Source organism: Eucyclogobius newberryi, unplaced genomic scaffold (genome assembly GCF_026437365.1).
Source record: "Eucyclogobius newberryi isolate DKJ021-1_F unplaced genomic scaffold, fEucNew1.0.hap1 SCAF_22, whole genome shotgun sequence".
In the NCBI taxonomy this organism is placed as follows: Eukaryota; Metazoa; Chordata; class Actinopteri; order Gobiiformes; family Gobiidae; genus Eucyclogobius; species Eucyclogobius newberryi.
The window spans coordinates 14420969-14436448 of NW_027315857.1; the positions used below are offsets into that span (position 1 = coordinate 14420969).

Sequence of the window (15480 nt, forward strand, 5' to 3'; positions counted from 1 at the left end):
CCCTCCAGCTCATGAAGTCACATGGTTACCATTATACTAGTTACAATTGTATTATTAACATTAATATAGTATTAAATGTATTGGCACAAAAAGGAATACATAATTAAAATGATCTGCTAATGCATTCTTACTGACTTTGTACAACAGTTAAGAAATTTAAATAATGTTGACGGCAAGAGTAATATATCAATATCAAACCATTTGTATTCCTGTCAGTAAATCTTCAAAGGTTTGCTAAAACTATGACAGCTCAAACAATAACAAATTACATGTATACCGGTAAATAAATCAATAGCCCCGAGGTTGGGATTAAGGTGGAATTCATCCGTTAAAACCAGGTTTCCGGAAAGAAAACCTCACCCTTTGTTGGCTTATGGAAATACAGGAACTAATCACCACTGTGCAAGTGTGTAAACTTTGTTCTATCGGTTGATCTATTACATGTGACAAAGTGAAGAATGAAGCTGTGCCAGTCCCTACAGTTGGCCTTGACCTCCTGTCTCTCCTTGTCATGTTAAAAAAACCATAACGACACCACATCTTGGCCTCAAAACTACTGCCATGTCCCGGGACAAGCGAAAAGTGAAACATACTCAATGTCCAGTGAAGATGAATGAACAAAAAACTAGTGAAAACATAGTGCTAGACGGGCAGAAGGAGGCAGCGGGGGAGTGAGGAGACAAACGGTGCAATAGATGAATAAGTTATCAAATGCAGTCACCACGGCAACACAAAACAGTATGACGCAGATATTGTTGTTTGCCATTATATGGAGGTGAAAAATATATATATATATTTAAGCTTTCTATACAATAAAAAGTATCTGGTATGAACTAATGAATTATGATTTTGATTATGTTTGCAAAAGGACGAGTCAGGACTTGAACATTTGAAATGGACAAAAAAAGCATGGATTTGTGGTTACTAATGCCTTCAAGCACCATTCATTATAAAAAGGTTCTTGCCCAATCCTTTCTTACCACTTGATGTCAATGGCAGTCTTATAAACTAAAAGGTAACATTTGTCCCATGCAATTGAGTGTTTGAATGAATTGCAATGAATAGGTCTTTAAAGTATTACAAAAGTGAATCTATAAGGTAAGATCACCTTTATTTGTCCCACAATAGGGAAATTCCAGTGTTGCAAAACAGATTAGGCACTGAAGTATAATAAGAAAAAAATAACACTACTCTTATTTACAGCTGTTACAATCTGCATACAACTTTCCATTTACTTTGGACTAAAGTTATGTGAGACTAGGTTTTTGCCGAATGACGCACAAACACTATATATATCCTATTCATCAATGAAAGATTGGCCTTGCACAGACAGCCTTAGGTAAAGTCGATCAACGCACAAGCAGCTACGTTTATACAAGTGATGACTAAGTCATGTGATCAATGCGAAGTGAAGAAATCTATTCAGAGTCGTCTTGAAGACGGCAGATGCCCAAAGATAAAGGCCTGACTGACTGTGCGCTTTCTGCAGCGCTGTCATTCATCACTGTCATACTGTAAATACTGGAAACAGATCAGTGCAAGACAAGACAAAGATGGGCGTGTTATGTTTTTTCTCCCAGGCCTTACAATTGGTGTGGCAGGTTTTAAAGTATTTTTCAATTAAAACCTGTAGTAAATATTCATCATAGTTCTACAACAGTCAAGTGAAGGGAAGAAAAGTTGGGGGGAAAAGTGCAAAATTGCAGGAAGTGGCGCAGAGATCTAAAAAGTATTCCCTCCATGTCACCAATACACAAAATTCCAATCAAAACTTTACAATTTAATAAAATAATGCAATATTTTTATTTGTCAAAAATAACAACTTTATAACAATAACCCTTGTTACCATATATTTTATTGAAAATAGTAGTTCAACCCGTCATATGCACCAATCATAAAAACGTGATGTTGTTGCATGGATATTATTATTTTTAAGTAATTGTGTTGAAGGATACAAGTGTTGAAGCTACTAAAATAATTGCAAGATGTGTTGCTACAATAACTTCGTGGCACTATGCTCTATGGTTTGGTAGACTTAAAAGATCATTTCTCTACTCCGCATCACTAACCTTTGCAGCTTGCAACAAAGCTACAGTTATCCTATAGGCAACCGTAACTGACAGTCTCAGGGTTATCTTTCCATCTGGTGTGTGTGTGTGTGTGTGTGTGCACCTGCCACACTGGGCCAAGACAACTTTTTTTGTTTTTACAAAAAAATGACTGTAGAAGGGGCATTTCAGGGGAAAGTAAGTTGTTTGGACGTTAAACATATACTGTACCTTAAAAATACCCTTTTAAAAGGCGTGTATTTACTGCACGAACTGAATCAAAGCCCCATGTTTCCATAAGAGTTCTCGGGGCTTATATTTGCAAGATTCCACAAAGATTGATGTTACCGTCTGTTTTCCAACAATCCTGGGACGCACAGATCATGATAAAAGAAACAGCAGAGGGGCTGGGCTGTATTGGAAAGAACCTGGCAATACAATATACAATGATCCAATGTAGGAGATCCAAGATAAAGTCAAACCTTACTTAAATAACAATAAATTGAGTAAATCCTTCCATGTAATTCAGATGCTCAATGCAAAAAACCCACACATTTCCCCCCCCAATTTTAATTCTAAATAAGCCATTTTATATTCTTAAGAAATAGAGACAATGGTTTCCATTTTAAATAGATGTACAGAATATCCTAAAACATCAATATACAGCTGCTAATGATGCATGCCAGTTCAGTGGGGGGACCGTCCCATTGTGCACAGCCGCTTGACAAAGCCTCATCCCAGCCAACAGCGCTGCACATGTTTTGCATTCAATTCGGATTACTGCACCAGCCGTGAAATCCACCTAATAAGACAAAAGAGGAGGCTGGGATGAACCCGTCCCGCTGCAGTGTGGATGACCTCATCAAAGTCTGTTTTTAGATTCACTGGGAAAGAACTCCTCAGCTTTTGAGCACTAAAAACACATGGATCAAAAGGCAGCCTTCAACACTCCACCTAACCCAAACACTGGAGAATTGTTGCTATGTACGCACTGTTTGGCGACTGCATGAACCCACTACTCATACCAAACAACTTTAGACAATTACATGGCCTTGGTTGGAGCCTGTAGACCACCGCTGTGCTTTTGTAACCCCATCTACGCTTGAGGGTAACGCAGTTGCACAAAGCAGAAATTAGGTTAGGAAACAAAACTAAGTACCGTACCTAGCACAGCTCAACTAGCAGAAGTGTAATTTCTATAATACATGTGGAGCCCAGTGCAGCAAGAGTGGACAATCCAAGAGGCTAATTCGAGGTTAATAGTCAATAAATTAATCTTTTTACAAGCTTCATCTTAATCAACTGTTAATCTCCCACCTCGCAGACTAATCCAAGCAGAGGTCATCAACGACACTGTGGCATCATCCGCAGGCTAGCATTACAATCGTAGTTCTTTATACGGTTTCATTTGTCAAGACGTTATTTTCTGATTTGTTTTAGAGTGATTTTTCAGTAATTGACATTTTTTGGCAGTGGTTTATGGAGTTAGTGTGCTCTAAACTGGAGCTGTGTCAGCCTCCAGCACATGACACTTACACACTTATTACACACAAGCACGCAGACTGGGGTCATGTCCTGTCCACGTGGTGGTGCTTTGCATAACAATCGTGCTGTTAGACTCACCTATCGCTGGCATGAAGATGAAGAATGTAGATTTATAGATCATGTCATCTTTGTCATCTGTTGAATGTACAAACATGTGCTTGTGACGATGAGATTTGTCTCTTTAAATTCCTCATGTGTTGTAACTGCTTTCATACCAGGGATTTCAGGTCTAACATTCTTCTTAGAAAGTAATAAAGCCATTAAGAAGATGAAGAGGTGTCGTTATGAAATAGCTTTCCTTGAGAATGAAATTACTAACCATAAATAACTCTAGAACACCATCAAATATTCTAATCATTATTCTATTTTCCTCGAAGAGAGTCTCTCTGAGAAGTGTTTTCAAAATACCACCGGTTATTTTGAGGTTGGCAAACACCCTTCACCAGATGGGGAAGAAATAAAATCCCTTTGTAAGAGACAACTGGGAGTGCACACATTCTTTTTTTTTTCCTGGCGGGACCGTGGGAGTGGTGATTTGATATAAATGAAAACATTTTGTCTGTAAAATGTTGTAAATCCATATTCTCTGTTCTGGTGACGTTCATGGGAATCCTTATGCATGTGCAGTCAGTGGCACCCAGTCCTGCTTTATGGGAGAGCTTTCCATTCCATTGAGACGGGTCGCGGTCACAAACATTACTGGTGATTTGATTTATACATTTGCTAATCTTAATTGAATCAAATTAGATCTAGATCAGCATTGCACATTACATAAGTGTTATCTGACAGGATTGCCGTTGGCACACATCCCACTAATGCTGTTCTTTTTTAGTTCTCAGAAGCTTATGCCAAAACCAAGCACTCTTAAGACACAGTTCCTATACAGGTCACTGCTTGTTGAAAGAAAACCCCTGTAATGACAGACAACTGGGGAGTTTTCAGTTGGGCTGCCCTACATTTAAAGAAGAATTTCACTTAATTTCAGATTCTTTTTGAGCAAAACTATTACAGCAAAGAGCCCTTTTCTATAATGATCTGGTGACAAAAGAGAAGGCGTGAAAAGATGAAAATTGGTTGCACAAAAGAGCATGGAGCGAGTAGAAGGGAGGGAATGAAGGATTTTTTAAAAATCTGCTATTTTTGATGTCACACAAGGACAAAGATGTGAGGGTGATTAAAAAACTCAGCACAACAATGGCGTGGAGTGGATTCAAACCTGGAGAGGGCGTCTAAAGAACTTAAGAGAAGAACACAGAAGACGCAAATTACAGAGTGAATTTGAGGAGAGTGAAGGGACTGGACTGGCCCCTGCAGCCCACCGCGGCACGACACGCGAACAAAAGGATCATTTATTGGAGGAGGAAAGAGGGGGAGGTCCGATGGAGTGATGAAAGGAGGGGGAACACTGTACACTGGCATTGGAGAGCAGCGTGAGCCAAACACTGGCCTCATCTCAACATTCACAGCCAACGTGTAACATTCCCCCCGCTCTCCCTCCGCCCCACTGACGTACGGCCCCGCACATATGGTCCCACTGAGGAAGCCCCGAGCATTCCTCTGCAAAATGCACTTGCGAGAGAGCTATAATTTTGCACATTAAACAAAAATTGGATGACAATCTATGGAGAAAGACACGAGGAACTCACTAAACCAACTGTTGAGCCAAACTTTGCCTCGCTCACCACAAAAACCTATGATGACGCTTTCAAAAATGCCTTAAATTCCTTATTAAAACAAAGCATGGAGTTAAGTGCACAAGATAAACCCAGGAGGTTTCACAAAAGTACAAATCAAGTATAGACTAGCACAATCTACATAAACAACTGGGCTTGGCAGGAGGCGTTCAGCAGAAGCCCTGCAGTGGAAGGTTAATAAGTACAACTACCAAGTACTTTATTGTTGTATATACAGTTCTCTCATTTAATGGCTGCTTTGTCTGCAATATCTGCATCATTTAGCTAGTGTGCCATTTCAGCGCCAACAAAGACGAGTAAGACAACAGTAAATAATAAAATGTAGTAAAAGATTAAAGGAGGCAAGCTTGTGATTTAAACTATCTATCAAAGTTAAGTGGTACCTCTAAGCCCTGTTATTACCACACCTTACTTTGAATACAAACACAAGCAAAAGACTGACCAGCTCTTCATTATTATCATTATATTAAGACTCACTGAAGGGAGAATAAAAAGAGGGTCATGGTTATTGTAAGATGGCCCAAGTACAATGACCTCGCTGGACCAGAAGATTGCTTTGTCATCTGTATGCTAATAAGTAAGTGTGACCGTATTTGTGACTGGGTATTTATTCTGTGCTTTTATAAACTAATTACATTTGGTATCTAGTGTACATATCCCAATAATGCTGAATTAGATAGACTGTACTAGACAGTGAATATAGGTATTTCAGCAAGCGATGAAAGAAAAAAACAACAACAGTGTATCGCCTTGTGTGCTGACCCACATGCATTATTGGCTTACACGGAGCAGTAAAATGAATTATACTGGTGTTATCTTAATCTGGTGACACTTCATTACAACTGTGATTGGATTTATCCGACGGAAATCTAAATCATGACAGACAGAAGGAGGACAGAGAGTGAGGACAGAGCAGGGAGGAGACTCTTTGTTTTATGGGAAGAAAAAAAAAAGGATAAATTTAGGCATCCCTTACCTGTTCCTTCTTTGCTTCCACTTTGTGTTCGCAGCTCTTCAGATTTGTAGAAATCAATGCTTGCGTATGTGTTAAGACTGGAGCTGTTGTTGCCCCCGACCGCTGTCCCAACCCCGCTGACCCCAGAGCCGCCAGTGAGCAGGGAGAAGAGACGAGAGGCCGCCTGGCTGCCCGAGGGTCCATCCACACCCAGATGGGAGCCCTCTTTGCTGGCCAAGTCCAAGTCTATGTAGTTAAGGCCTTGCTCTGTGGATGAAGTCTGGTTGTTTATAGGAAGGGGTTGGGAGGGAGCATCAGTCACTGCAACGTTGCCCCAAAGCATGCCATCGAAGCCCAGGCGCCGCGCAACCGCTTGGGCATGCTCTGGGAAAAGAGTGGCAGTGGAGGTTGAGCATGTGGATGTGGATGAAGCGGTGGGGACGGGCGGCGGGGCCAAAAAGGTTTCAGAGCAGTGCCTTCTCCGTCCTTGGGGATCTGCTCGGATGACTTTGGCGCCGTGGTCTGGGTTGGGTCCTTTGGCAAGAGGGAAGTCCAGACCACAGGACACGACAGGGACAGAAGGGTCAGTCCTGTTTGGGGACGGAGCATGGGGGGAGACACTGGTTTCTGTGGCATTGCTACTCATGCTAAAGGCCATTTCTGTGTAATCACTGCAGGATGTTGGGGACTCTGATTCGGTAACTGAAGGGGCCTTTTCTCTGCTTTTGCGACGTTGGGGCTCTGCCACTTCCACCAGCTCTTCACGCAAACTGGCTGCCCCCTCATTGCTAGTTTTGGGTGCATGGGCCAATACTGGTGGAGTGGGTGGACTGTGGAAAGTAGGAAAAACCAAAGGGGCGTGTGAATGAGGTGAAGGAGAAGGAGAGGGGCCTAAGTCCATGTTGACATACTCAGAAGCAGCTGGTGGGGTGATGGGGGCGGATGGGCTGCGGGAGAGAGGGATAAAGTTACCCAGGCAAGAAACTGGTCTGTTCTGGGTTTGCTGGGTACAAGAGCCATGGGGCAGGGACAGGCCATGTCTGAGACCCCTCCCACGACCTCCTCCAACCCGAATATGGCTGCTCTTCTCTCCCTTAAACTCAATGCTGACATACTCCCCGGGACTCTTCGGCTCTGGGGGCAAAGGATTCTCTCGCACACGAGGAAGAGTGTTGGCCTTTGAAATATCGACAAACAAGCTCACAGGTTTCTGACTGCCTTGCTTTGGCAACCCATTTGAAGTCTGTTTCTGTGGTGGCTTATTTCCATCTTTGAGGTGAGATGCTGTTGCTTTACTACTTGCTCCAAGGGGCAGTCTCTCATCGCTTTCTCCTAGGCTTTCGCTGCTGGCTGAGCTGGAGGAGTAGGAGGACGATGACAGAGACAGGTGTCGAACACTGGCTGAATTAGTCGCAGTTTGCTCCTGACGCCCCGCCAAAGCCCGTCCGGCTCCAACTCCCCTACTAGCACTGGCTCTCCTGCCTCGCCCTGGCCCATCGTCGAAATGGCCAGAGGGGTTATGTTTGTACGAACGTGGAAGAGAATAGTAGGAGTACACCATCTTGGGTGTTTGTTGATGAGAACTGTTTTCCAAAGGACCAGTGTGATCTGGAGGAGGAGGACTGCCGTTGATAGACCGTGCACTGATAGGGGACATGTTCATATAGTCACTTCCTGCCCGGCTGTCTGCACTGCCACTGCTCACCCAAGCCCCCCCTGACAGCCCCCCTCGCTGGTCTGGAGAGCAGCTGCTGTTAGGCGACATTATCATATAGCCATCAGATGTTGGAGGCCTGATTTGCTGCGGCGGGGATACACTGTTTGGTGTCATGGCCATGTAGTCATCAGCAGGTTTAGCATCCAATTCAGGGACAGATACAGGCAGGTGTTGGGACATTTGTGCCTGGGGCTGAGTAACACCAGGTAACATTGACATATATCCATTGTCCACGCCTACATCTATATTCCCACCTCCTCCTTCAGTTTTAAACTCGCCAGCTACATCCAAGTATCCACTCCCACCTGCTGCTGACGGTCTCTGTGTGGAAGAAGGGGTCGATGTGAAAGATTCACGACTTGTACTCCGGGACATGATGGCGTAGTCAGCCGATTCTTCGTCTGTTTGCTCCTCTGCCCGCCACTGCCGAGGTGCCAGTCTTTCAAGAGCCATCGGAGGCAGTGACGCCCGCTTACTTAGCAACCTCCGCTCTGCTTCACATTCCCGACTGGAAGAACGTCGCAAAACTCTCCTGCTCTGAGATTGGCTGCTGCTGCCAGGTGTACCTGGTACAGGCTTGGGGCTATTGGTTAAACTTCCTTTGCTACCACTCTCACCACCTCGCTGTCCCATTAGAATGTAATTGGCTCCCTCATCTCCTAAGGACTGGTTACCTACACTTCCCACAGAGCTTCCAGGGAGACTTGAGGAGGGCAGCAGTGAGTGATCGCCGGGACTGGAGCCGTACTCATCAGAGGAGCAATAGTCACTGGGGGAGCCGGAAACAGATGCTCGGTGAGTGGGCAGACGACTATATGCACCAGAACCAGGGGCAGATGAGGGACCCCCACTAAAATCTGAGCCGTGACCTGAGCTACACGACAGGTTTGGGGTTACAGATGATGCCGGGGTGGAAATTGAGCGCATCAGTCCGAGAGTTTTAGCAGCTGTTGTAGGGACTGAGCGGGTGGATTTTGACCTGAGGATTGGGGTGGTGGAACAGGATCCGTTGATGGATGGACTGGAGCTTGGTCCCTGTAGAGGGGTGGTCCCTGTTCCACTTTCCTCAGTCTTACCTCCATCACTAGCAGTACGAGATCTGGGAAAACTGTGCCTCGGAGTAGGTGAGGCATTGGCAATGCCCACCCCAGAACCAGATCCATTAACACCCCCTGGAGGTTCAGTTCGGGGACGGCGGGTGAAGCCCACTTGGCTGGGAGGTGGGTTTGGGTGGTGGCGACGTGATGGGACACTAATAGGATTGGAGGCCGTGGCCCCGCCTCCCGGGCCAGAGTTTGACTGAGATTTGCTCCGTTGGCGAAACTCCTCACTCAGCGCCTTCATAGCTTCCAGTAGGGTCTCATGCATGTTTTGGGCCACGACTGAATCGTCCACCTAAGAAGCAACAAACCCCGCAGTTAACATGCATAAATTGTTAACATTGTGAGCATAAATTGTGAACATATAAGAAAGTCTCAAATACAAGCGTACCTGCATCCAAAACTCTCCTGGGCCTGTCACAGCGGACCGTCCCACCTCCACAAAGAAAAAGTTTTCCGAGTGACCACAACGTCGAACATTCATCAGTTGTAGAACTACAGCAGCAGCATCCGAGTTGAGTTTCACAAAGTTAACAGTCTTATCAGTGAGGCAGAGGCGGTAGATCCCCACCAAGTTCTTGGCCTGCCCTAAGCCTTTGGGCCACACCTTCACCTGCCAGACTTCTTTGAAGGCCGGTCCAGGGTTAGGGACACCATAGTCCTCTGCAGCTGCGCTTTCAGTCAGATTTTTACCTAGAAACGACAAAAAAGAAATACAAATATTTACTCTTTTCTCATATTACTAAAGTTAACCATAGTTTCCAAAAGGACTGCAATAACATTGTTGTGACCTACACTTGGCAAGTGAAAGCACCCCTATTTACCCAGGGTGAGGGTAAGTAGCCATGATTATGCAAGCTTTGCTGATAGAGCTTTTCTTGATCAGATTTGAACTTTTAAGTGCTCATGCAGCAGCTTGACAGACCTGTTGTGCTTGCTGCAGGCTTCATACATGGAGTCTCATTTGTCACTTGTATATACACTTTTTCCCTCAATGTGGAAAAAGAAACTGTTGACAGTTGATCCTCCTAAAGTGTTGACTCTGTCAAAATCAACCCTTGTGGAAAAGCCTGGACAATGCTTATGAAGCAAATATTCAGCTAAACCCAAGAGGCAGGAGAGAGAAACACTCAGTATGAGGCCCCCCTCGTCTGAACAAAAACAGTTTGTAAACTCATGAAAACTGTTTTAAAGAAACACAAGTACTCAATTCAGCCCTTGTATTAGGTGCCCAGTTCAGACCATTAGTAATTACTGAGCACAACAGAAAGCCTCTTGTTAATCTGATCTTTCCACATTCACCACAGTGGAAAAGTGACAGGCTCACATAACTGCTCGACAGCATTTGGCCACCTGTTTTCAGTTATTGACCATAAGATAAAGTAAATGTGCCTATTAGACTTCAAATTACGTTAATGGTATCAAGCTGCGGACATGACCGTTTGAGCTGCTAATATTAGATTTATCTCAAAGATTGGATTTATTTTACATTGACATCGAGCCAAGGTCATGAAATATTATTATTTAACATTGATATACGGTAATATCCCAGGAATCGCCCTAAACGTAACCAAAACAATTTCAAGAAAGTAAAAATGTATGCAAAATGTACTGTAAAATACTGCCTGGAGATTTTCCAGTATGGATAGGTTTGAACATAACATTAATCATTTTAAAATGCACTCAATTATCTTATTGACAGCATTACAGGCACCGCCTGAAAAAGCAGTGCAATCACCTACTCTGTTATCAGTCTGTACGAAAATTATATCCACAGAGAGCCTCTCAAAGAGCTTATGGAGCAGAGCAATCACATGACACTAAAGCATGCGTGTACGTCTGAATACATTGGTTTCCTTTTCTCAGAGGTTCTGCTGCTGCTGGACTCCCTCATTGACAACCACATGTGGACAATAAGCCTAAGCAAGAACAGTGCCCCCAACATTAGCCAAGCTTCCGTTATGACAAAGATCCTTTTTAAGAAACCTTTACTTGTGATTGCGAAAGACAGAAATCCGACTTTAGTTTTCTTCCCCAAAAACTGCAGGAGATTTGAAAGAGACTTAGAATAGCTGTTTTGTTGAGCGCAATGGAGGCTGTGGCTTGGTGGCTATGTGTGTGAAGGCACTCCCCCCTATATTAGATGACTCATTCAAGGCCATGCACAGCAAATTTGTGTGGCGCATGTTTCTGTGCAAGGAGCTCCGTTTTGCTCCTTGATTTAGATTTACAACAGGAAGGGGAAGGTTTGTGGATATTTTGTGTGGAAATGAGTGCGATATGCTGCAGATATAAGAGAACCCTAACATGTGGGGTAACAGAGGGTCAAAATAAGCTGTGGCATATTTTAGTTCAAATGTGACTTGTTGAGTTGGCATGGCCGTCCATCCTAAAACAACCATGTTCCGTAGCGTTCTTCAGAGCAAAAGTGCTGCAAAAGTACATTTTTTTAGAGGGCACAGTATGTTCTTAACCTTTACTTTGTCCCCTTAAAAGCACTCCACTGTAGTGTCACTCAAAATAAACTTCAAGAGTTGTCCCAGAACGGTGAACATTACCTTGTCCTATTGAACATGGCACTTCTTTTGTGGTTACATAACGCTAGGGTTGATCTTACCCAGACTGCAATAAATTATAGATTGCCACTGGCTTTTCTCTGGAGGACTGTCAAGGGTTAGTGATGAAAGCTTTTTGTTTTTTCTTTTGTGTAAAGAAACAGTGGCCTTTTCAGGACCCCTTTAGGATGGCACGAGAGGACATTCAACCCGTAGCAGGTGATGATATGAGGAGAGCGGGGCAGATGCACTTGAAAGAGGAGACACACCCGGGGGGCAATGGGACCTGCTGGTAGAATCAGGGCATCGTGTGCAAAGCTCTTTTCAGTCCACCTCCACGTCACCTTGAAGGCTTCTGCGAGTCTGCGAGTCTGCTCTTTAAAAGTTCATGCAAGGTGAATTCACTTTTTCAGTATAAAGATAGCGCAGCGATTCCCCTTTTAGCAAATTGCCACAACTTAAGACTGGTCAGCTCTTTGGCTCCGGCGGCATGTTTACTCCGCTCTCTTCGCGACCACACGTGGCAGATTTACATGTGGTTGAGGACTGGCAGCCCCTGTGACCAACACTGCAGTCTTTTCATGCAAGTTTGTTTTTTTACCTCCCCTGAGATCATAAACCGCATATTAAAGAGTCCCATAATCCAACCCAATTTTCCTCAGCTTCTAACTAAGGCTTAAATTTGCAAAAGAGGCCCCCAGCATTCTTGGCTTTTTAAGGTTTGAGTATACAGTAGCACAAAATGTTGATTCCTCGGGGGTCTTGGATGCTTGCTGTGATATTGGCAGCTATTCGCTCAGTGACAGTCTGGTTATGTTTATCACACAAGTCCTAAGAAAGTAGGTCTCTGTGGAAGTTTAGAGGTTAGATAGCTCACACGCAGAAAGCAGGGCAGGGTGGGGTCATTGTTATGGGACAGTGCTTGCAGGCTAAACATTTAGAAAAATACTATTTAAAAAAAAAGGTTTAATACTAGGTTACAAGTGTTGTTCACATAGGCACAACCTTAGCTGTTGGCCTTCATTCAAGTCAATAAAGTGTTAGGAGCCTCCCTGGCGCTAAAGTTCTAACCAGGTTCTGTTTCAAGTTCCTGACCTCACGTCCGTGCATGCTGTGATGCTGCTGTAATACTATTAATAATGCACTAAAATCAGGCTTAACTTACTTTTAAAACACCGACTCTGCTACTGCGCTGGTACCAGCCCCTGTGCCATCCCAGGTTAACTGTAAAGGGCAGATAGCAGGCAGCTGTGTTCACGGATGAACCAGATAACGCTCTAATCTCTGGCTGCCATGTGTACCCGTTTAGTCTTCTCCAACTCCTCCACTTCCTATCACTTTATCCATCTCCCGACATCTGTAGAGCCGCATCAAGGCCCACACGGAGGACACAATGCTTCACTCGGCACCAGAACTGCCTGGGGTCCGTTTCACATGTGGTTCCCATTACCCACAAGAATACAACAGCACAAGAAATTACTACTGATGCTCCTAAGGTTGGCTTGTTCACTCCCTGACAGAAAAAGCCCAACAACCAGTTTAAGGAGCCATGAAGCTACTGGGAAATGGTAGTTTTTAAACACAATGTCCTCATCTGTCATCTGGCAGGAACACGCAGTTCTGCAAAAGCACGCCGGCTTTCCCACAGTTTGGTCCTGCAATTTGCATAGTAATGTTTCAATTTAATCTAATGTTAGGTTGTTTTTCGAAGTAGAAATGTGTTTTATCAGCAGTGGAGCTTTACTGACACTTCCAAAAAGTTCAGTTTATCCAAATTGTATTGTCATAGTAACCACATGGTAAATCAATACAATCATTAGTAACACAGAGTATACAGAGAACAACTGCTTACCATTACCACTTACTTACTGACAAGGCTGATACTCAAACACAACGGTTTTCATCCTCAAATAGTATGAAATTTGTAACCACTACCAGTACATCTGACTTCCTGACGTCCCTTTCGATCCATCGTTTTAAATTAAATTAACATGCAGCGGTTGAGCTGAAAGTTTTGCGTTGATATTAAATTTCCACCATTCCATTTAATTTCTCCAAGGAATGAATCATTTGAACCTGTGCTAGCGAGACGGTATACAAAATTACATCTCCCATGAGAAAAACTCTACAGGTTTGCGCTCATATCTAATGCAGTACTGCTCAGAACAAGCTTATAAATCCCAACTGCTGAACTTCCTGACCCCACGACCGAAGCTGTAATGGCTTAAGATCAAACAGTCAGCAATCAATAGCACCCACTGTAAATGGTTCCTCTGCATCCTGGGGCCCACCACTCTGTCAAGTCCAACATATGGGTAGTCATCCGCTAAGTGGATGGCATTGCTGTAGGCTGTAGAGAGCAGTCACTCAAAATGAGGCTCTTAAATGACAAGAGGCAACACTTCGACCCATTGTGTTTTACAGTAAACTGGAAACGCAGTCTCTGGAAATCAAAAATGGTCTACTCTACACGCACACAGTGATCATTTTATTAGGTTCACTTAAAATAAACCAGTGAGATTAGGTTGTCTAGATCATAGTTTAGAAGATCATAAAAACTGTAGATCATAAAAACTGGATCAGACATCAACTCTGAATGTTGGTCAAAGGTTAGGCCAATCAATGAATGTATTCAAGAACACTTACCTTCATTGCATAATGTTTACACTATGACTTCAAGTTAGTGATCAAAACTTAAAGTAATTCTGTCTTTGTTTTAAAGGATGTTTCTTCACTTTTATCAATTGGTGTCAGCAGATAATGAAAACACAGATTCCTGTATTGACATTGGGCCTGTAAAAAGTCAACTGTGTTTGCATGTGGCCCAGTGGTTTAAGGTGTTGCACATGTGTGTCTGCTACCACTGCAGTGTCACAGGTTCAATTCCCATTTCACATGATAGTTGTCCAATTAAAGCCCTCGGGGGAGAAAATCTCTCATAAGAAAATACGAACAAAGCTTTTGTTTTTGGCTGATTGATTTACATTGTATTTGTAGAATTGGTGTACAAGTGCAAGATAGAAGCTATAAAGCACAACGGCAGAGCTAAATTCAAAACGTTTCATTAAAGAGATTGTACTTTGCCAATGCCCTGCTAATTGACATCATTCTGCTGCCACACATCATCCGGCTGCACACTTGTTGAATCACAAAGCATTAAACTATTTGTGGAACTAATAATAATAATAATAATAATAATAATAATAATAATAATAACTTTTATTTATATAGCGCTTTTCAGTGACCCAAAGACGCTGAACATAATAAAAAAGGGGGGGGGTATTTACAGACAGGGGGGACAACACGTACAGAACACATTAATATACAGATAAAATGAACAAGACAGAAGAAGTAGAGAGAAAAAGATGGGGATGTAACAGGGGGTAGAAGAGTAGGCAATGGGGTAGAGGAGGCTAGGGGTAGGGGAGGTCATAGGCTTGGGTGAAGAGGTAGGTTTTGAGGCGGGATTTGAATGTTGTGAGTGAGGGAGAGTGGCGGACAGGTTGGGGGAGGGAGTTCCAGAGTCGGGGTGCTGTTCGGGAGAATGCTCTGTCGCCAAAACTTTTGAGTCGGGATATTGGTGCAGTCATGGTGAGAGAGGAGGAGGATTGGAGAGCTCGGGTGGGGCGGTGGGGGATGAGGAGGTCAGACAGGTAGGGGGGGGCAAGGTGGTGAAGAGCTTTGAAGGTGAGGAGGAGTATTTTAAAGTTTATGCGCTGCTTGATGGGGAGCCAGTGGAGAGAGCGGAGAACGGGAGTGATGTGTTCACGGGACCGGGTGTGGGTGAGGAGGCGGGCAGCGGAGTTTTGGACCATTTGGAGTCTATGGAGGGAATTAAGCTGCTAGGATTAAGTCTAATCCCAAAT

The 15480-nt window shown here is 43.7% G+C and overlaps 1 protein-coding gene across 1 annotated transcript in view; it reads right to left on the reverse strand.

Moving 5' to 3' along the window:
• LOC140371798 (insulin receptor substrate 1-B) overlaps positions 1–15480 on the reverse strand; it is a 33263-nt gene that overhangs the window by 12787 nt on the left and 4996 nt on the right. The window contains exons 2-3 of the mRNA XM_072459007.1: positions 9451–9752; positions 6264–9354 (exon numbers count right to left, since the gene is read on the reverse strand). Of these exons, the coding sequence (XP_072315108.1) occupies positions 6264–9354; positions 9451–9752 (3393 nt within the window). The remainder of the gene's footprint in view (positions 1–6263; positions 9355–9450; positions 9753–15480) is intronic.